The 23776-nt window shown below is 41.9% G+C and overlaps 1 protein-coding gene across 1 annotated transcript in view; it reads left to right on the top strand.

Annotated features, from left to right (window-relative positions):
* CDC5L (cell division cycle 5 like) overlaps positions 1–10852 on the top strand; it is a 34651-nt gene extending 23799 nt beyond the window's left edge. The window contains exons 14-15 of the mRNA XM_026844926.1: positions 8399–8611; positions 10350–10852. Coding sequence (XP_026700727.1) covers positions 8399–8611; positions 10350–10454 — 318 coding nt within the window. The 3' untranslated portion in view covers positions 10455–10852. The remainder of the gene's footprint in view (positions 1–8398; positions 8612–10349) is intronic.
* Positions 10853–23776: the final 12924 nt, after the last annotated feature.

Genomic DNA, 23776 nt, shown 5'->3' on the forward strand with positions numbered 1-23776 from the left:
GGGGGGGGGGGGGGAAAGTTCAGTGTCCTTTAGATAAATTAACTCATTACGTTCTTGGTTTTCTCCACAAATTATATTTGCAGTTAAGAGCCCCCTCCCCGCCCCAAAGCCTTCATTGCCATAAGCAGGAAGGAGGAAAGTGGGTTTAGTTTTATTTATTCAAATGTAGCTAGTCAACTCAAAGCAGTGGCATTTCCCAGACTGCCAGTTGAACAGTTTTGGGAAACAGAACTATATTTTGCTGTTAAACAGTTATTTTCAGAGGAAAATGCTACTAGTTGTTTTTATACCAGTTCTCTTACTATTGCCTTACTTTGGGACCTTTAGAAGGAAACAGATGAACGTCAGTAAGAGGTTTTTTCATGTTCTTATTTCTGTGATCTTGCCTATGAGTCTCAAATTGGACTGTCATGCTAGTCTTTCTCCTAAGGTCATAATTTTGGGGGGGTTGGATAACTCTCTTTGTAAAGAAAAAAAGTTTTTCTGCATGTCCTCAGTCCAGGATGCGCCAAAACATTGGAAATAAGCAGTGAAAAAGTTCTTTTAAAAATAAGCTTAGACTGCATAGCAGTTACTCTTTGTTTGGCCAATTGCTCATAGTATGGTGGGAAGTTTTTTCCCTTCATGTAGAAAACCATTGATTTCCTTTGTGGTGGTTGGTGAAATCAGGTTTCACATTTGGAAATGTAGTTCATAATGGGAATTTATGTGCTTAGAAACAAAGTTCTGCACTGACAAAGCTCTCATTGCAAAAGACCTTTGCACACCTTCACTACTGAAAATTGTGTCAGGGCAGAGAAAAGTATAAATTGGTACTGCCTTTTCCTTGAAGCCATTTGGAGACCTGTTGCTCATTAAAGCTTGTCCTAATGTGAAGCAGTGTCAGAACCTGCTGACATGTTGGACCAGTGTGAGTTGGGTGTTGGAATGGGCTGCCCAGGGCAGGGGTGGAGTCCCCATCCCTGGAGGGGTTTAATAATAGAGTCTACATAGTGCTTAGGAAAATGGTGTAGTTGGGAACTGTCAGTGTGAGGTTAATGGTTGGACTGGATGATCTTCAAGGTCTCTTCCAACCTAGGTGATTCTGTGATTCTGTGACTTCTGTAAGTTCATTGTGGGGATTCTGCTGTGTATTGAGAGGGACCCAGGCTGTTCACTAACTTGTTTATTATGTGAGCTTCTGCAAGATTGTTAGCCTCTTCTCTGGAAGAGACCAGTCAAAGAACTCTTGGTTTCCAGTGGTAGTTTTTGAAGGTAATTACACTGTGCTTGCTACCATATTATCTCATCAGATGCAGCAGTAACCCATGTTTGCTTATAGTTAATCAAAGCTGTTAGCCTGAGGTGGTTGTTGCTGTCTGTGATCTTACTGTAATATTTTTTATTCTGGGGAGAAGGAGAGATTTTTCAGAAAAGCTCAGTAAAAATAAATTGGTTTTCTTAAACTGTGCTCTTTTAGATGTATTTCTACTGTGATTGTGATATGTGGGTATCACTGATAATACTGCTAGTCTTAGAAGCAATTCCCAAGTCAGAATATTCAAAGTGGGCTTTAATGTTATCGTTGTAGATCAGCAGTGACTGCTAATTTACCCAGTTACACTCTGGATTATTCTGGATCTAGATAAGTGGATGATATAAACTTCTGTGGAAACACTTTCTCGGTGTACCCTGTGCTGCTTTTTACTCAGCAGTCCTACCAACTCACATTATGATGTTTGAAAGCAAGTTGTCATAATTTCTGAAACATTGTTCACATGGAGATTGCTCTTGGGTTATTAGTTTTAACTGTGAGTAGAGAGAATGGAATAGCCTTCTGCAGGTATCAGTAAGTTGTAATGACCTATGGTCTACATAGCAAAGTACAGTACAGGAGTTTATGTTGAGGCTTCTCTATTAAATTGAGGAAAGGCAGACTTATATTCCCATGCAAACTTCAGACATTTGGTCTAGTTTCAGTTGTGAAGTTGCAGTTGCATGCCAGCAGTGCCTTAATTTGAGGATCACCTGTGACTGAATCTTTCTATAGAAAACTTTGTGTGATCTCAGTCAATTAGAATTAAATCCTACTTTGTGATTCCCTGAAAGTTACTCTGTCCCTTTTAGACTGCTATGATACTGATCAGCACCTTTTCTTAACGATCCTTGTACCCCCTTGTACGTTAAGAAAGCATCATCTTCAGTGTTGCAGCAGGGTACTGAAATTGTGTTGAGCCATGGAATGGTTTCAGTCGATTAGCTGATGTAATGCTGGTGTTGATGTCAGTTTGATAGATTGAGCCCATATTGTTCTACACTGGGAATGCAATTTTTTGTTCGATAGTAACCCCAAGTCTCAGTTTCCAGCAGAGCTGACTGTTATCTTTCACTAACTCAGAGGTAAGAGGCAGGCTCTATGGAGAGTTTTACCTGGTCAAACTGTGGACAAATGAATCTGTGTTTCAGGTCAAAAAATTGAGAATTCTGTCCAAGAGCGTGGAAGAGGAAAAATATTTTAAAATAGAACAATTAATGAATTTTTGTTTAAAAATGTGCTATTGTAGAGTGCTCCGTAAAGCTTGTCAAGGCAGATGATCTAAACATGCACACAGGGTGTTCTTGTGTCATCAGTCATTGTTGTCCCTAGGGTGGTTGGAAATGCTGGTGAAACCTGTTTCATGTAACCTGGCGTTGAGCAGAAGGCTCTTGGTGTGCAGTGTCTCATTGTAGTTACTCTGACTGAGCCAATATGAGGCAAGTTCATAAACCTTACTATTTAAATTAAATTAATAAAGCTCCTGCCATCAGAAAGTAGGTGAGGGCCACATGTGGGTCTGAGGTGAGGAAGTAAGTTACAGTAATGTTTGGAGTAGTCCTGTATAGGTTCTAAGAGTAACCAGCCAGCATAACTGAAGCTGGCAGAAGTTTCTCTGCACAAGCTAAGCAGCTTTATGATAATTTGTTGATTCTCCAAGGCCACGGAACAAGTTGGTTTACTTTTGACTGTGGCTCTGGTAAGAACATGCAACAGTTGTTTTTTTTTTTTACCCATCAGGCATGATTAAGAAGATCAATTAGAAGACAAGCGAGCTTAATGCTGTTTAGGGATTACCAGAAGCTCCATGTCTGATGGAAGGAAAACAAAACAGTCAGTACAGGGAAAAACAACCCTTTGAACTGACTAGGGGTGTCCTCAGTAGACTTAGATGAGGAATTGTGAAAATGCAGTTTTGAAGGCACTTGAGCTCTTCCTTTCTCAGGGTCAGTTTTTCTTAAATCTTTCCCAGTGGATGATTTGTTCTCATAAGCAGTCTTTCCCTGTTCTTTGTTGTCCTTAGTTAAACCTTGCAACTAACCTCCTATTTAAAATTGCCTTGCCAAATTTAAATCCCTCTTCCTTTCTCTGTGGACATAAGAACAGACTAATTTTTCACAATGATCTTTGAGATATTTAAAACATGATGTTGTGTCTTTCTTCATTTTCTTTATTTTATTTTTTTTTAAGGTGGAGAAAAACCAAACAAAATAACCCCCTGTTTTTTCAGTCAGTCTCCCTTTTCTAGATCATGTTTTATAAACCTCTGGTTATGTCTGTTGCTCTGTTTTGGTTTCTCTTCTTTGGTTCTCTAGTGTAGTACTGAAAACTGAACACAGCTCTATAAGGCATGAGGGAAGACTTTTACATAAGAGTTTTGGGATGGGATAAGGCTCTCACACTTGCCCTAACATCATATATCATTTTACCCCATGTCTGTACATGCTGTTCTCGTTTTGCTATAACTGGTACAAAAGTCAGCAGAACCAAAGCCGGCCAAGGAGCAGTACAAAATAAATAACTAAGTGGAGAAATCTTTCAAATGTCTTTACATTTTCTGCTAGGTACAGAGGGGAAATGGTTGTCAGATTTTACTGAAATCTATTTCTTAGCTTTAAGCAAATAATGTAGACTACTGTTTAAACACACCTCTTCATAACTGCTTGGAATTTTTAGCTTGGTATCTGAGCCTTAAAATTTTACGAAGCTTGAACTAAAATTATATGCAGTTGTTGGCATTAATGCAGCAGTCAGCAATTTTTAATAAATAGTATTTGTTACAAAAGCTGAGACCTCTTTTTGACCTTTTCATAGTAGGTCCTAAAATCTTGTGCTTGGGAGGGAGGAGGAAAGGTGGTGAGTGTTCACATTTCTCTCTATAAGCAGAGAAGGAAGAAAGGGCTGTTATTTCTGGGTTTAGATACTCGGGAGGCTTTTTTTCTTTTTTTTTTTCCCCCTCTTATTTTTCTTTTTACAGCAGTGAGGCCTATGATAATCCAAGGTAGACAAGGAACTGAGTAGAAGAGCAAGGGCTGAATAGCAGTATACAACCTAAGAAGCTCTAGTAGTTAAAAGTAAGAATCTATACCCGGAACAACTCTGAGGTATTAAGTCCAGTTCTCATTGTTTGACAGTTTCAAGAGTGCTTAAATAATCAAGGTCTGACACTGTAGTAAGCATTAGATTTGAACTGACTTATTTTTTCTTTGGAGAAAAAAAAAACGCTTCTGTGAAACAGTGCATACTTACAGTGGGATTGATCCACCTGACCTTAGGAGCAAGCAGTCTGTGTTCCTGTCTTAATCAGTGAAGAGCACTTCAGTGGTGTGCTTAGTCTGGTCCCAAGGCCTGGATCAGATGAGCCATGCCCTAGAGTTGCCGGCTTCTCTCCTGATTATGGAAGGACCTTGGGTGATGAGCTCAGATGTTGGTTTCTAAAGCCAAGCAAAGTGAATCCCAGCTGAAGTGTGTAAAAGTGTGAGACCAACCCAGTGCTGCCACAGCTACTGGTGATACTTGGAGCATGCAGATAATTCAGGACCTCTGACCACAATGCCCTGATCCATTCTGTTTTCTGTATGGTGGAGATAACGCTTATCACTGTATTTCATGTCTTTGGGTACTCGGTGTTTAACATTTTATTAGAAAATTAGATTGTTGACAGGTCTTCACTTGAGACAGCAGAATAGTAAAGCTTTTCTAAATGGTCTTTTTTAACCTGTTCTAGAAAAGTGACATTCTGATTTGAAGTTTCATTTCACACCAAGCATACTTTGCGTTGTCTGTAATGCTGTGGAACAACATGAGACAGTTGATCTTTGTTGCATTAGACCTCTGTTACAAACAAAATTCTGTTTGCCTGTGCATCCATCTCTTCCATGATCTCTAAATGTCAGTGGCTCTCAACACACGTTTTTCATCCAAGAAATAGTAATTGGAAAATAGTTCATTTACCGCACAGCTGTATTTGTTGTTGCAGTAATAGCATATTATTTACCAGTGAAGACATTTAAAGCTTTCATACTTTTCCATCAGAGAGTATCCTCACAAATCCCTAATCTATTTATTTAATTTTCTCTAGATTTATATAAATATTGAAAAAGAGGCGCCTTTCTGTATGCTTAAAGCACCTTGGGCATAGCTTAAGTCTACATTGCAAACAAAATCTGAAAAGCATAGCAGTCTGCATCTCTCCCCAGGAGCAAACTAGACAGCTCAGAAAGTCAAATTTCTCTTTCACTCACCCATTAACAGTTTGCTCCCTTGACCATTCACTTTGTTTATCTCTGCACCACCTACTAAAACTCTTTGAAATGAGTGAATAAATTGTTAAGGACTAGGACATTTTACAGAAACATGCAGCTGTGTAATAGAGAGCACTTCATTAAAGTTGGACGGTTGGAAGGATGGTGAAATGCACTTTGCCATAGCTCGGTGTACAAGACTGTGATGGCTGTGCTAGTCCTGGTGGCTGGGGTTCTCTGGCTGACTGTAGTTACCACTGTAAAGGACAGATCAGAAAGTAGTTCCTTCCCAGTGGAGCTTGGTTTCATTGGTAGAAGATGATAGCTTGGGTAATTGTAGGGTTCAGTGCAGTGAAAAGCTTCTGCTTTTTTGGTTATCAGTGGTAATTCCTTTGTGTGTAGGAACGTTCACCAGAAAAACTTTGATTTTTAAAGAAACAGGGCAAGGATAGTAGATTTAACCACTGGTTCCAAGTCAGGCTTTTATATTTTAACACTTGAGAAACTTATACTTTTTTTTCATCTCCTGCACTAATATATATATCTAACTTGGCAAAAATCAGAATCCGAGAAGCCTGATTCCTTTTTTTTGTTGAGTTTGGCATCTTTCACGCAATACTTTCTGAAAAAAAAGGTGTTTTTTTAAAGGAGGTAGCGTTAAAAAACCCCACCAGCAACCTTATGTCTGTACATAGAGATGTGAAATGCTATACCTCTCCACAGTTTTGCGCAGTGGTGTAGTCTGGTGTTATTTATTGGTTTGTAATTCAGTGTTAAAGATTTCTTTGATGCCATCTATCAGGCTTTAAAAATGCTGATGGCTATTTCATGTTTTTACTGCTCGATTAATTTTGCCCCACTGAATACATATATAAAGATACACAAAGACTTCTGTTACTCTGCTAATTATAAATGTTACGTAGAACATTTATAACATGTTAACGTGAATGTGCTTGTTTATTTGCATTGTATCCCAGTTGGCAGAATTTTGTAATTTGTATCACTTGTCTGTTCATGGATTATGTCTGGATTATGGTTTATGACTTGGACAACTTTGAGGAAACTAAGACTGCGGAATCCCAGGCACACCAGGTAGCATATACTGGAATGATGCAGGAAGGAGAGCTTCATGTCTCACATGCCAGTTTCTCTGAAACAACATTTTCATCTCATCACTGTCATATCTGTTGTGTACTCTACTGGATTGTAAATTGTGGGGTTTTGCTTCTGGCTTTTGCCACTGACTTCAGGCAGCTGATTCATTGTGGTATCTCAGTATCTGTCTGTTGGGTAAAGATCATCTTACCTTCTTGCTGTGAGATCCATGAGGGAAAAGCCCTGTGCAAAAGCAGTGTTACTGGAGAGGTCACTGGGGAGCTCCAGGTTTTTAGTATGGGGCAGGAGGGATTAATCATTCAGGTTGGAAAAGACCCTTGGGATCATCGAGTCTTAACCATCAGCCCAACTCTACCCCACATCCCCCCACAGCTCATCCAAATGACCCTTAAACACATCCAGGGATGGGGACTCCCCCCCTCCCTGGGCAGCCCATTCCACACTCTGACCACTCTTTCTCTGAAACATTTTTTCCTAATGTCCAGTCTGAACCTCCCCTGTTGCAGTTTAAAGCCATTAAAAGCATTCAGTAGAACTGAATGGGAGATTTTATAGATAGGTAAGGTTACTTTGAGACAAAACCAATTTCACTTATTTGCAATCTCATACTCACATGCTTACAAACACTAAGACACATAATCATAGAGTGGTTTAGGTTGGAAGGGATCTTTAAAGATCACCTAGTCCAGTCCCCCCCTGCCATGGGCAGGGACAGCTTTCACTAGATCAGGTTGCTCAAAGCTCCATCAAACCTGACTTTGAACACTTAAGTAATCTGTCCAGCACTCAGTTACTGGGACATTTGAACCCAGGTGGTCTTTCTGAGATGCTTTATGGCAACACCAGGAATGAAGGGTCACTACCTGCTGAGTTCTCATCATGGTACCTGCGTTCTTCTTGGGATGGTGACCATGTGGGGTTTTTTGGTTTTGAGGTTGTTGGGTTTTTTTTAAATTTGCCTTTCATATCTATTAGAAACAGACAATAGTTGGTGTCTTCATCCTGTCCCACCTGAGTTACCAGGATTTTGTCTTAGTCCTTTTTCTCCTGATGTGGCTGTCCTGAGACAATGCATGCAGATAGGTGGTAGGATTTAGTTACTAATCTAATAGTCCTTCTGCTCTTCCTTGCAGTGTTTCCATGCCCCAGCATTGCCATTCATTTGCCACTGAGACCAGTCTAAATGTTTCCATTACGGTTCTCTGCAACAAGAGACGAATTTGGAGCTGCCTTATCATCCCCGATTGCCTTTTTACTTTATGGAATATGATTTAGATTAATCCTGTTGGGTTAGGCAGGAGGATTGAAAGATGTGGCTGTTTTTTGCAGACTAAGGGTATAATTTTGAAAGGCAGAAACCTAATATCTTTCAGTTTTTCTTTACAAAGGCAAAGAAGATCTCCTGTGTAAGTGGGATGTGGCATAGCAAGCTATCATGTGACTTGGCTGCTGCAACTGCAACAATTCCTGGCTATAGAGCCATACTCATATAGTGTGTCATCACCCCTGTTTTGGCTAGTCCAGGGGACTTCACCCCTGGAATAATGTGTTTACATTGTAAAGGTTTTAATCCAGAAATCTGGGTTTTTTGTAAAATGTGTAGTTAATTTGTTAATAGAAATCAAAGAACTCAATCAACTTGATACAGTTCCACAGATAATATTTTTACTACTTTTTTTTTTTTTTTTCCTCCTGACTTTTGAGTTCTGGATAAATAAAGCAATTCTTGGGTTCTTTCTGACAGATAAACAGAGGTCACATGACAACTGAAGCAAAGAGGGCTGCCAAGATGGAGAAGAAGCTGAAGATCTTGCTTGGTGGTTATCAGTCTCGAGCAATGGGCCTCATCAAACAGTTGAATGATTTGTGGGACCAGATCGAACAGGCACATCTGGAGCTACGTACATTTGAGGAACTCAAGAAACATGAAGATGCTGCAATCCCTCGGAGACTGGAGGTGAGATTCTTAAGTGTAATAACTTAGGTCAAATACAGGCAAGGCACTCTGTCAAAAAGATGTTCTTGCAGTGCATGGGCTCTGAGGTTCACAGCCTCAGTTTTTAATGGTCTTTTTAAAGTATACTTTTGGCTATTACCAGACTCCTCTGCCATCCTCACTTCAATATCAAAGATTCTGTGATACATATATTAGAAGCTGGGACTAATCTACCAGTGTGTTCTTTAACTTTGTTTTTATTTTATTTCCTTGTGTGGTTTATTTTATTAATCTTCTGCAATGCATATCGGCAGAAGTTCCATATACATCTTAATTTGGCTCGTTTTGGTTTTAATTACTGTTAGAACTTAGGGTAGATCTGAAACTTGTGTAAAACCTCCCATTTACTTAAAAGTCAGCGGACCAAATGCCGATGTATACTACAGGAGATTCTTCTTTCTTTTCGCATGTTGATCATACTGATTTCTGAAGCTAATGTTGTCAGACTTGCAGATGGCTGGACTTTCAGAAAGCTGGTACTAAAATGGGGTTATTGTGCTGATTTAAACATGGTTCTCAGTTTCAGAAGCTGAGCAGTTCTGTAATTATAATTTTGAGCCATCCTCAGAGCTCAGGCCATTTGCCTGCAGTCCTGTTGCTGGCTAACAGTGTGTGTGTGTATGTGTGGCCTAGACCACTGCTCCTGTATAACACCACCTGCCCTCCCAGCCCCTGACTGGTTAGCATGGCTTTGAGGAGGAAGATCTCTCCTTCTCTTAAGCAGCCTTAACTTCAGCCCAGAATTACCAGAAACAGGTACACAGAGATACCTGAAAACAATGCCTCAGAGCCACTGTTCTTAGTTTAAGGATCTCCAGGATATTATTCTCGGCTTTACGCAGCTAAGAAGGCAACCTCAACCAGACTCGGTCCTAGGCTTGAGCCAGTGCCAGGCTTGATTTCCAAGAAATAAGAACTCATCTGAGCACAATTTTTCTTTACATTTTTTTTTTTCTTCCAGAAGAGTTCCACATGGTCTCAAATCTTCTCAACCACTTACTGTAAAAAAGATAAAATATATCAGTTCTTAAAACTGGTTTTGTGGAGACACTTCAGAAATGCCCATAGATGTGGTTATAGACTCAGAAGTGATATAATTGATTTAGTGAATGTTAACTGTAAGAATGTATTGAATAGCTTGATAGCTACTAATAGCACCTGTTTTCTGTAAATGGCACTTCACTCAGGGCTAATCCTTAGAACATATTTACTGTCTCTTCTGATACAAGAGTGAGGGGAGATCAACTGAACTAGCAGCTGGCAGTTTTAGAACAAGCAGTAGTTCTCCTTCACACACTGTGTAGAGGGTGGAAGAAGGCCTGTGGAAGGCCTTGTTGCAGGATGCAGGGTTAATTAGGAAGGTTACCATAAAAAGGTTTTGAACAAGCTCATGGAATAAGAATCCATGGTTAACTGTTAAATAAAATGCACTGCTTGTGGCAGGTTTCCAGTTTGAAATCTCTCCTTTTGAAGCATTTGATATTAACTGCTGTCAAAAACAGGGTGACATACCTGACATTTGATTCTACATCGACTGCTCTGTTCTACATTTATATTTAAAATAAGTAATTTTAACAATGCCTCACCTTAGTTCTGACCCCTTCCTCTGAAGGAACTAAAATACAACCTTGGGTAAAGGTTTTCATGGGTGTGACTGTTGGAAAAACTGACTGGTTGCTTAATTATGTTTTCCTTCTAGTGTCTGAAGGAAGATGTGCAGCGACAGCAAGAGAGAGAAAAGGAGCTCCAGCAGAGATTTGCTGACTTCATGTTGGATAAAGAGACTTTTCAAGCAAAGTATTAAAGCACAAAATTCCATTCATCACTGATGTAACATTTTTAAAGTGTACAGATGCTTCTCCAGGAGCTTTTGCCATCAGTCGCAGAAAACAAGTGTAGTCTGCTGTTTGCATCTTGTCAATTTTTGTTCCTTTAATGAAGTATTCCAAATGCTCTAGGTATGAATGGCTTTGGCCAGTATTAAAAAATGGATTAAAATGTCCAGAATTTTATTAAAAGGAAAAAATAATCACTCTGGTATGATTTTAGCCATGTCTTCGTTTGCTAGGGTTATCACATTATTCCTAGTGTTTTATCAGTCTTAAGAGCTGTAAGATATATGCCTGCAGAATAAAGTCTTTTGAATAAACCTGGAATGTTAAAAAATAATTAAGAAATAAAATACCTGCCTTCTAACTAAAATGGAATCCTCCATTATCCCAGGACTCTTTTGTGGTTCTTGTAAATTGTCTTTCTTCCTTTCCCCTGCTGCGGCTTTTATTTTCTAAGGCTAATTTTTAGTAGGAAGGACCTGTGTGGGGTAATTGCGGTCCGTGTAATACCACGTTCCAAATTCCTCTGTGCGTGTGACTAAACGCTCCCATTTTTATCAAGATGTTCAACTGGTCATACTGGCAGCAAGCATAACTTCACTACCCCAAAACAGGGTTGCTTTAAGTTTTGTAAAAGTACCCAGCGTCGCCTAACGGTTCTCACAGATTTCAGCAGAAAATGTACCGTTAAATTTTCTAAGTATTAATGCTTTTAAAATCATCTGTGTGGAATGCATGTTCCCTCCATCTGGTTGATGAACCTTTTTCTGCTGACTTTTATACAGTGGGTAACATCACAGTTCTGCCTTGGCCCAGACCTTGTGCAAGATGGTTGCAGAGTCTGTGTCTCTGTCTTACACATCACAACTCAGTTACTTGTTTTCTTCATTTTTTAGAATTGTCTTTTTTTCTGTTCTGGCTCTGATCAAGTGGTATCTTCAGAGCATCCCCAGGTCACAGTTTGTGAATTAGTGTAGGCCAGGGCCACTGGAAGTGTTCGGTGAGCAGCAGGGCTGTGCTCAGCCCCGGCAGCTTCCTTGCATATGTCTGTGTTGTGCCCGTTGGTCAGAGTGCATGGAGCAGCCCCAACACTGCTGAGTTAACTGCTGCAGGCGCAGACACCTCATCTCACCAGATCACCGTTGCACACCATCGTTCGGGGGTTTGTGGAGCCCATCCTGAGCACGCAGTACTCTTGAGATCCACGGTAGTATTTTTCTGTTGCTCCTCGAGAGCTGGTTACTCGGCACGCTCTGTTGCCCACAGCAGCTGTGGTGTGGGGTGGAAAAAAGCTCCCTATTTACTCCTCCTTTCCTCTCACCACATCTCAACAGGTTTTTGATTTTCTCTCTGCTTTGACTGTTCTCCTGAAGGGCGAAGATGGGATTACAGGAAGAGGTGAATGCATTATTTCCTGTTCATTGAGGGACTTTTCTAAATCTCATCCAGAATCTTTCCCTGAGTACTGTTGAGTCAGACCACGAGTTAAATGTTACTAAATTTTGTCTGCTATTCCCAATGCTTTTAATACATGCGTTTGCCACAGTCACGCATTTCATTAGAGGATTACTTTCATCTTCTTATTTTTGTGGAGGTGTTCATCACTTTTCAGGGATCCATCGTATCGCCAGCTCTTACACGTTGGGTCTTCTGAGCAATTGTTTGTTGAAATGCATAGGGAAAAAGGCAAAACTGTATTGTTAACAGCACAGAAATCGGCAATTAAATACACCCCATTGCATGCATCATGTAATTCTGCTTGTATATATCTGAATTTAAATGAGGGCTTCGCTGTTTATAATTTTACCAAGTTACAGAATGACACTTTATTTAGACCTTGGGAATATTACTGGGGAACACTGTCAGGGCTGTGGTTGTGTAGATGTGATCAGTGGTAATCAGATTTTTTTTTTTCAGATTTTTTTTTTTTAAAGTCAACCTGTCTTAATTTCTACTGATCACTGGTGGGAGTAGGTACACAGCCAGCCTTGGAATATCTTTCCCTTTACTCACCAGGACATCATTCTTCTGAAGTACTAATGCAATTATAGACTACATACTTCTAGAAATGTGTTAAATATTTAACTAAACCAGAGCACATCTGGAAAGAAGTATTAAGCATCAATCTTTGAGCATATGGCGTATTTTAGCTTAACTGGTTATACCCAAAAGGAAAAATCACATAAATGCATATCATGACAGTTCTTGTGGTTGTGTGGTAGCTGGAGATATTAACAAAAAACCCTTGTAGGTTTACCAATACCACAACTACAATTATTTTTTTCTAGGGCTGCAGCAGAGCCTCTTTGATGTTTCCTGTATTTTTGACAACTCCAGAGCTAGGCAGGTATTCAAACACTGCCTTAGCAAGTATTTTGAAATGGCAACTTCAGAAGGACTGATAAATTGTAAAAGATTCTTTTCTTTCCTGAAATGCATACGATTAACCAGTCATTAATTGTATCAGATAAGCATTTGTCGCATGCAAAGCAGGAGATATAAGGTGGTTTGTATTTGAAAGATACTTGCAGGAGCTTTGTTCAGTGTTTTCTCCTGTTCAGTTTGTGTACACAACACCTAAGCTGGTTCACTGTTTTCCCTGTCTTTAGTCGGAGTTTTTGTCCCAAAGTTTCTCCCTATCTCAATAACAAAACTAATGAAACAAAGTCTGTTGCCTTACTTAAAGCTTGGTTGTAACCTGCCTTGGCTTTTTTTACCTGCCCTGAGCTGCCAAGAAATCCTGCTGTGAGCCAGGGAGAGCCCATTTTTGTTCAGCAGGTACTCGGGGCCCTGTGGTTCTTCTTGAGCTCAAACAGCGTCCTGGAGGAGGCTTAATGTCGGGTTCTGCTGAGGGATCTAAACAAACTGGGACTGTAGCGACCAGAGGGCAGAAAGTGCAAAGGTGATACTAAGCTATAGAGACTCCCCCATCTTGACTTTATCCTAGACAGCTACTATTAAAGATTCAGGCCTTGATTTTTCACATACAAAATACTGACAGATGTGTGACAATGGCACCGCTCCTGCCTCCTTTTCCAGAAGTATTTCAGTGCCATGGGACAGTTAACTTAATCACCACTGAGGTGGTTAGCCCTAGGTATCATTCCCTGTCCCCACTCTAAGGCAGCCAGTCTTAGATCTGCTGAAATCACCACTAAAACTGCCCACTGGATGCTCAGTGCATGTGTCTGTTGGATCCAGAGGGATGTGAATGGAGCAGCAGAGCCTGGCTAGGACATCCCAAGATCAAGGAATTTAGGTGTGGTAGCTTGAACTGGAGTGCTTAGGAAATTGGTTCAACCAAATTTGAATGCTGGTAGATGTCAATACTTCCAACAGCAGGTGGTGATGGAGCTTGGGCTTTCCACATCTTCTTCCTGGGCTTAGGCCCTATTTATGTCCCTGAATCTTTCTAAAATGCTTTGTAATTGAATACAGATGTCTGGTGGACACAAGAGTGACCAGCACATCTTGACACTAAATTTTTATTTCTAACTTCTGAAGCCAGTCACTAATTTGGTCTTTATTTCCCAGAACAATAGTAAATATAACCACAAACAGTGCCGAGTAATTAACAGTTTACTGCGGTGGGTAAACCATAACCTGAGTGACAGAGGTGGGATGGGGGTTGTGTTGTGCGTGTTCACAATTATTTTGAGAATTATTTAACATCCTCCCTGAGAAATTCCTTCATTTCCATTTAACATGCCAAGATATATCTGCAAGTGTTTAAAGAATTTCAGATTATGATTTTCCTCCCTTCCTGGAATCAGACTAGGCATTTACATATTGGATCAATCCCATAGCTGGAGCCTGCTTCAAGGCCTGTGGAGTTGATAAGACATTTATTCAGTTACTTCATTTACTTCAGTTGAGTTGGATTCAGGTACTTGGGAAATCTAATAGGACAGCAGTGTTAAACTGTAACAGCTGAGTGTCTCATCCATACCCGGCAGATAACAAAAATCAAGCATGAGCTAAAACTAAGGGGAGTCTGAGGCACAGGAGGTTCCCTGTGAGAAATCCAACAGAGCTGGAGCCAGCTCTTCAAAACATGGCAAATCTCCAGAGAAATATTTAACATTGTAATTAGTCACTCCAGCCGGCAATGGCCAAGATACACGCTAGTTCTCTGGCTTCCTTAAGCAGAGACTCGCAGTGCCAACAGAAGGAGCATCTTGTCTTTGCCCATTGCAGCTTGTTCTGCTTTTGCACTCTTGCAAGCATCGGGGCAGCCACATTTGGCTTAAAATGTGTTAATCCAGCTTGATTTTCCAATTCCCTCTTGTCACAGATGAGTTGGGCCAACCTTTGAGGTAGGAAGTGCAAGGGAAGGTGGGAGAGGGGCAGAATTACCTCTGTCCTGCTTCGCTGTCTGCTGAAAGTGACTGTGAAATATGGTCTGCAGTGCTCCAAGGCAAGTAGTTAACATGAGGCAACTACCCACAACTAGGCACTCTAACCAGCTCAACTGTACCTGAGCCCCTGACAAGAAGCACTGGAGATTCATTGGGTTTTGCAAACATGACCTGCACATAGATTTCTAAATAAAATACATCAAAAGCCACGCCTGAACTTTTTGTTTTGGCTGCAAACTAGCTAGCAGTATCTTAAACTAGTGTGTGAACTTTGGCTTGCCTTCGGTATCCCAGGACAGCGATGTTGCTGGAGAAGATGACATGATTGTGGTCTGGATTTAATCTGCCTCACATTTATCTCAGGAATCCAGCTTGCAGTTATCTTCCATACTGTGGGTTCAAAGCAACACCTGTCTTCCAAGCAGGATTTAAAATTGAAGTATCAAATAGCATTTCCCCCATTTTCTTAGTTGAGTGAAATGCATGTTGAAAAATAGCCAGATAGTCATCTAAAGCAAAGTGTCCTTATAACTGATTCCAGACTTGTATTTTTTGCCTTTCTAGGACTCCAGCTTGTACCTTTGCTCACGAACTGCAGCATACCTGGTTCTGCTGGTCCTGAGGACTCGCACTCATGTTAATTCACACAGGAGCGAGATCAGACCCTGGTTCAGAAAAGGATTTAACAGGCATGTTTAGCATATATGTAAGTCAGTCTGTTCCTCTATCTCCATTAAGTACATACGATTGTCCCACCACTTTAAAAGTTCAGCATGTCTCTAAGCACGTTGTTGAGTCAGGTCCTTAAGGACTTTGAAGAAAACGGGAGTAGCAGTGGATAAAAAGAGGAGCTTCACTTTTTGGTTGCATGCAGGCGCTACTGTTAGGTAAGTTTCTCCTCTCCCATCCAGCTAGCCTATGGGTCATTAATTTTTTGAGGTATTTAAATGAGGTGGCTTTAACCAATTCCTGCTGCCTCAGGCATAACTGTGATCTGCACAATAGGTGAAGGGGTAAAGAAGTGGGTACGAGCAGTGGTTTACAGCATCACTTCTGGTGCCAATATGATTACTCATAGGGGTTTGATAGCCACTTGTTAGGGGGTGTTTTCTTAGGGTTTTTTATAATTTATTAAGAGATGCCTTAGTGTCAGGGTTAGAACAGTGTCGCTTTCAAGTCAAATTCAAAGGTTTCTCACATATCAGATTAGACAGGGTCTGCCTCATTAGATCACTTTCAGGTTTCCAAGATACAAAAGTGGCTCTGATGTATTTGGATTCCTTAAAGATTCCTCAAAGGAAATGCAAGTACCTCTTTTAAGATCATTTATGTACATCGAAAGCATTTACGAATTGTGACACGAGGAAACACAGACTATTTTATTATTTATTCAGTTCATACATCAGATCTTTTGCCAAGTACATGCTACAGGTAAATGCCTCATAGGATCAGACAAATGTGTGTGTTAGGTTTCCCACTTCTCCTCCTACTCCCTCCCCTCTCCCAAAAAAAGAAATGTGGGGTCTATTTTGTATAATTATCATGCCAGTAGCATTTTAAAGCATGTTATGCAGCTTAGGTGAGATTGTGGCCCCAGTGAAACCAATGGAGATTTGGCTCAACTTCAATGAAGCCGAGATTTCCTTTCCTCTCCTCTCCTGTCTGTATTTGATGAGTCTTTCTGTCAGGAGAAGAAAGAGATCCTCTGGTGAAAAATAGTCATAGATGCTTAATAAAGCTGAACGAGCCAGCCAGGATTACATTTTTAGCTCTATGGCCAGCAAAATCTATTCCAGAACTAATTCTGATTAAAAGGACTGAATCCACTGGTTGAACCTCAGACACAAAGGCACCCCTGGAGTAATTCAACTGTATGATGTTGTTTGGGGGGGGGGTAAACTAATTATTGCACTGATCTTTATAATATCTGGCCCTTGTGTAAAGCATTGATTTCAAAGCTGTCTCTCTCTTATCTATTAATGTTCATCAATTATCTTAGGGCGTAGGCAGGTCCATTGCTGTAGCTGGATCTTAAAAAAAGGGGTGAGTTTACTGGCCACATTAATTAATCTGCATGACAAACCATACAGTGACTATAAACAGAAGTTAAATTATTCCATAGATTGTGTCCCCCCACTTATCTATCTTAATTCAAACTCAAGCAAATCAACCTCTAGTACAGAAGAGGCTTGGCCCTGCTTGGTCTGTTCTCATACCAAATCATTTTTAAGAGTTTCAGAGGTCTTTCTTTAGACCATATAGGTCAAGAACACAGATATTCATGAAGTCCTGAACTCTGAAACTAGAATCTCACCTCCCTTTTCCAGCTGGTTTATTCAAAGACACTCTCCCTTCAAACCATGCTGCTTCTATATCCTTAGCTCATCCTGGCTACAACAGTGATCTCAAAGATTTTAATTCCTTTTTTTTTCTGGTGCTTTAGTTGAAAAGAGACAGGGCTGGTCTTGATTTAAGTTTAGAGGGAAACAAGACAAAACCTATGAGCAGTAAGTTCATTGGTGAAAGAGGAGAGAGTTCCTTAAATACTAATGTCCCCCAGCTCTGACATTGTTAGATCCCATGTGCTTCAGAAATCATTCTGTTGACCCGGAGTAAAGGAGCTCTGAGCACAGAATCTCCCCAGCCATGACCAACCTGTTTATTTTTCATCACTGGTGATGAGCTGAACCTGGTTTAAATACTCTTGGCTCATCATCACCTGATGAAATGGGAGAGGTGGGTTTGACAGGTTGCAGCTCTGTGGGCTAAATCCCAAAGGTAATTGCTTTGGGGTCCATCTTCAAATGTCTAAACCCAACACTGGGCTTTCTGGTGTTACAGAAACCTGTCTCATGTACCATGTAACAGCTCTATGTTTTTTCTTTCGGCCACGTGCACCTCTGAGCAGCATCCTAACAGGATGCACCACTTGCGTCCTTGGCCAAGCTGAGCCCTGCAGGGTCACCAACCTGCATAGCAGTTAATGGAGAAGGGGTCCAGGTCACTCTCCCTGGCTGTGTCAGGGCTGAAGCAATCCCTTAGGGAGCCAGAGCAAAAATCTTGAAGATGTAACCTGGAGCAGAGCACAAACCCTGCCCTTCTCCAGGCCAGGAAAGTCCTGACCCTCCATCTCTCAGAGCCTCTCTCACTCACTCCCATGGGGTATTTTCACTCCATGTATTAAACAGTCACTGCTTTAGAGGGCCCCAGCCACTTTCTGTCCCCCTGCTAGCAGATGTTTAGTTGCACAACTGTGTCATTTCTGTATAACAAAGTGTCTTTCCAGAGGCATTCTCTACCTCACAAAAGGATTGTACAGAAAGGAGGCTCAAGAACTGTATTTTAAGTATTTCATGTTTTCTATAGCACATCCTGTGCATTTTATTGTCATTAATAATGGCAATGCTACCAAAGTCCAGGAAAAAAAAAAAAAAAGTCCTTGGACCTACTATCAACATAAAATACCCCACTTAATTCTAAATCTCATTAAACTGGGGGTGAACTTGATTGTGGGGGCAGGGATAGAGTACTGAATCTAATTTGCTAGCAGGTTCTATAATGTATTGTTAGCAGCAAAACTACCCCTCCAGCCCTGTATTTAACTTCCTTTTATTGCAAATGCCTTTTGGTTAACAGCAAGGATCTGTTTTAATTTTACAATTACCCAGTGACCACAGCCCAGTGACCACAGGATGCAGCTTGTGCATCACCAGAGAACGCACACACGTCTGCCTGCCTTCCCTTGCTCCAGCAGTAATGAGTGATGGCAGGAGCACAGCCAAGCCGATGCGGCCGCGCAAGGGGCGATTGTGACAGTAATTGAAGAAACTGCCGAATCAGCCAGAAGACCAAGAGTTCGCAGCAGAAGCTTGAGCCAAGCAGACACACGTCTTGGAAAAAACAAGTGAAAGATACCCACAAATAATGACAAAGACTTGGCCAGGAGAGGTCAAGAGGAGCCAGTTGGTTGGGAGGCATGTACCTACCTACTAGGAAGTCCTCTTCAGCAGGACAGCAGGTTGCCAACCCTTTGGTGTTAGAAGGGACATATTTTTCTAAAGGACTTCCTTGCCTTTGGATGCAGAAATACCGAGTCCCCCAAAAGTCTTGAAGCATAAGAGTGGATGTAGTCATGGTTATTTACGCTGAGCTGAATTCCAGGCTGGGGACTGGGTTATAGCGTACCTGGCCCTTCTAGGGACACTTTGTCTTGTGCAAGCCACAGTGGTGTTTAGACTAGAAAGAAGCCTCCAGACTACGCCAGTTCTGGGCATGTTTGTTACAAAGAAATGAGGAGGCCTAAGGTCTTCAGAGAGCTTTTAGGGCCGAACTAGCTAAATTCTGGGCAAGTCCTACTTGCAAGTGCTAAGGTCTTTCTGTTGATATCACCCAGTCTACTTAGGCTGTTTCTGGTGCATTCAGGAACATGAATCCAGCACCTCCGTCCCACTGGTTTAAGGAGAAGCAGACACCCAACCTGTTTGGGCATCGCTGAGATCAGGCCTTGGCACAGAAGGCAAGTTGCCTTAGGAAACTGGCTGAAATGGTTCACAGGATTATTAACCTTTCAGACAAAGAAATTTGATCTGCAGTGGCCTGAATATCCAAGGCTGAATGACTAAAGACAGAGAGAGTGCTTTAAGGGGGCTTGAACAGCTTCCTTTGGAGTTTGATGGTATTTGACATCCAACCAGAGTGAGTCAGTAACAGGCTGAGAAGGTCACCCACTGGGGAGAAAGCATGTGCCACAGACAGAGCTGCCCGCTGCATGGGCACAGCACGTACGTACAAGATCCTTTTATTGCCACTGCAATAAGAGGAGATTTCCCCAAGCAGCCGTTAGACCCTTCTTGCATTAATGATGTGGATGACACCAGATTGCTGCTAGTCACCTTGCTGAAATCTTCCTTTAGCTCCTGTAGCCCTGCACATTGTTTTGCCTTGTCAGAAGGCTCCCATGCCTATTGCTGGCAGTGTCCAAAGGCAGCCTCCGAACTCAGGCTTGGGTAACTGCTCCTGAAGACAGTCAGCAGTAAGGCTCAGCCTTTCCCCACCCATCCCATTGGTTTAAGGAGCAGAAGCCTGAGAACAGCTGCGCAGTGGCTGAGAGCCTGTCACAGCCCACAGCTGGAACCAGTTTTCTTGCAGAGGCTGAGCACAGCTTCCAAGCCCTGGGGTGGAAGGAGGATACTGCAGGGAAGCGGGGCAAAGCGGAGGAAGGGAGTGAGACAAGGAGCTGTAATGAAGTGCACACATGCGTATGTGTGAAGGAATGACCTGACACACAAGACGTGTGCCAGCAAAATTAAAAAAAAAGAGAGAAAAGTGCGTCCTGATGCTTTTCGGCTCATGTCACACATGCAGGGCTGACCTCAGATGCCTTCAGTCTGGCATCACCGCACTCTCAGAGACGATGGGACTCAGGTGACGTATTTGGTCTTTGGCCATTTCTGGCTCAAGCTCCTTGGCAGAGAACTTGACCCAATAAAAACCAAGAGGAGGGACAGCCTCATCTGGAAGAGGCTCATCCCCACAGCTGTCTGCTGGGGAGCAATGCCTGGACAAGGAGCTGCCTGATTTTGCACTGTAGCAACAAGGCGCTCAGCTCCTTTTCCAGTAACAGTACAGACAGTAACACAGCAAGGAAGAGGCTAGAAGATTCTTGTCAGGTTTGTCTTTATTATATCCAGTCACTGTTAAATGAAATCTGAGCAGTCCTTGGACCTGGGTGTAGAGTCCAGAGCTGCTCACCACTTGCTGCCGGCCCCACTGAGGTTACAGGGCCCTCCTTCCAGCGCATGGCCTCATCTGTGCCAGGAAACTAAACTGTGCCTATCCCAGTCCCTAAGGAATGGCATGACCACCCCCTTACGGAATTCATTCTCCCAGAATGGTAACTGTGTTAAAAATTGTCCCTGGTCCCTGCTGACACCTGAGGAACGATTGGGAATCAAGGGTGCAAAGGGATCCTCCTGCCAGCCGCCCAATACGGAGCCCAGACCCAGTGTGCTGGTGACACATGGCCCTGTGCTGTGTCTGTAACTGCCTCACGGAAAGCAGGCGAGGAAGAGCTGCTCTCTCGCAGGGAGATGGGAGCCTTTTTTGGCGGCTGAGAGTCCTACCCCATGGGTTGTACAGCCACGTTACACATCCCACTGACATCACTTCCAGCATGTACAGACCCAAACCCATCCTCCCTGGGCTGGCTCAGGCCGTCCTCGTGAGGGAACAGCCATAAACAGTCCTTGGCCATCTCAGCAGGTGCTGGCACAAGCCACAGCCTAGTGTTATCAAGGCAGGATAGCATGACTAATTCATGATAGACTCATGTCTCTTAAAAGATGTCTTTTACCATGGTGAAACAGCTACAAACATTGAAGCAAAGCCCTGTGAATTATTTTTCTAACATGTTTTAAGGTTTTAGATGGTTTCAAGCATGTCTATCTCGCATTTTAAACTGTTCCTTTTCTCTGCCAATGTCATCACCCTATGTGCTTAGCGTCCTCTTTACCTGAGAGCTGACCGATTTCTTCCTTCCTACACTCAAATCTTCATTTATAAACTATTCCAAGATTTGGAGCTGATTAAGCAGGTTCACTCTCTCCTGCAGGAGGCAGGACTAGAGATGAGGCTTACTTGTGCTCCCGGTGCTGGTTTTTGGTGAGCCCACCATTTGCCAAGGAGCCCCTTGAGGCTAAGCTACAGAATCACCATTGTGTCCTTCTTCCTTCTTATCAGTGCACGGAGGCTGTGGCAGGGGCATGCAGACCCATTAGCTGGTATTTCTGTGGTATTTTGGTGGGCACCATCACTGCTGGATTTGAAGCTCTAAGACTGCATGAAAGATGGTGACAACACTCCCCTGGGAGATTACAATGACCTTTTCCCCATGCAAAGATGTTCATTTATAGACTTGAAAATGCTTCAGAGGTGAAGTCCACCTCCTTGTCCATGCTAGTAATAATACAAGGTCAGGGAACCTCAGAGACACTAAGGTTATACCGGTAAATGGGCAATAATATTCTTTTTCATGTCTCCTGCAATGGGAGGACATCCCACTTGGCGGGATGAAACCCAGCTTTCCAATTCTCACTCTAACACTGGAGGTCCTCTGTACATAACCCCTAAGCACGTGGTCTAGGCCCAGTGACAACATGCTAATGAATGCCAAGCATGTGCTGAAGGACTCCGCTTGAGGAAAACTACGTGTTTTCCCCTAATTTCTGAGTCCTGACATGTTTTAAGGTTATGTCTCTGCCCTGCAGCCATATCTACTGATGTACACAAACCCTTCCCAGCCCCATCCAGCAACACTCCATTTCCACAGCCCGCAGCAGGACACCGTCCTCCCGAACCACGTCTGCATGTCATTAAAGACAATGCCAGACACCGACTTCCCTAGCTGTGTAAACACTGCTGAGGTACTAAAGATAGCATCAGATCATTTCTCAAAATCACATCTTTTCTTCTACACTGAGGCTAGAAAATGGCAAACAGGATGCAGGATTTGGCTCCACAATATTCACTGTTGTCATGACTCATGAGTTATTTTTATCTTTTTTGTAACAGAACAAATGGCCGCGGTAATTAATCTCTGTCTGTTTTGACAATGGTCTGGCCAAAACACATCATGTTCTTGCATACAGTCGAAGTAAGGAGAGAAGCACAACAGCATCATGTGTGCGAGTCTGTATTTTAAAGCGCTTTTTTTTTTATGTTTGTTTTTTTACAGATTTCAAGTATGCTTATGTGGTGTATTTAATGCATTAAATAAAGTCAAAAGGAGCAACAAGTGCTATTACACAGGTTAGCTGCACAGATATAAATCTCTGTTTTGAAGCTCAACCACATGTGGAACAAGAGCTAATCAAATCATGGCAAAGGCAAAATTAATTTGAGTCTTTTCAAGAGGATCCAATGAGGAAGCACCCAATCCCAGTGGAAGATTTAACTCTGCCAAGTTCCTTCCAACTTTACTGGTTAATAAATATTTCTACAGAAAAAAAAAAATAATGTTGCAATCAAACACTCCCCCAACAGTACTTTTGTTTTCTGTAGAACTGGTTGAGCAATGAAAAGATTTATTAGTGGAGAATTAGCGGAAAATTAGGAATTTGAGGAGAATCAACCCAAAAGTCAGTGAGTGGGATTTCCACACAATATCTCCAGGGTGTGAATTTGCCTTGCACACAGCTTACAGATGCCCAGCACTCCCTATGGGGTAACAATCATGCCCCAAACTCTGGAAACAAGTATTCTTGACACCCAGTATGCCTGAAGGGGAATACCAGTTTACAGTAATAGCCCACATCTACTGATACCAACTCATCTGTGAGCTCAAAGGAGCAAGTACTTCATCTTCTGAGTTCAGGAAACCCCTAATTGTTGGCTTAGCAAAATACTTCTGCACAGGACCGTTCATGCCATAAGCATAAATTATGGTTTCTTGTCCCTTCCTATGAAGCATCATGTTCTCATGGTCTAGCGGATATGAGCTAGACAAGCCTGTCTAGTAAACTTGCTGTTGTATGACAGTCTCTCATGGGACTTAAAAAAGCACATCCTAAAATAAGAAGCATCCATTTTTGATACACGTTACTCACAACTAACATACTATCTGACGTATCTTGTCACTTTTATTTAGTAGATTTTTCCTTGCAATGACCCATGAGATAAGTCAGTAATTAGACGTGTCCTTAATCACTCAAAGTCTGTTGCACGGTAGGACATTAGTGTAACGCCATCATTTTGAAGATCTCAGAAATTATCCTCCAAGTCTGTTGTAGCAGTAAGAGTGATGTTTTCACTTCCTCCAGGCTTCATAAAAGTGAGAGGAAAACTGGTTTATTGCATTCTCTAGGCCTTTCATTGTTGTTTATCAAAACAAAGAATCTGTTTCGCAGTTGCCTTTTTTTTTTTTTTTTTTTTTTTTTTTT

This window comes from Athene cunicularia, assembly GCF_003259725.1.
Source record: "Athene cunicularia isolate RWA chromosome 3 unlocalized genomic scaffold, athCun1 chr3_part1, whole genome shotgun sequence".
Classification (NCBI taxonomy): domain Eukaryota; kingdom Metazoa; phylum Chordata; class Aves; order Strigiformes; family Strigidae; genus Athene; species Athene cunicularia.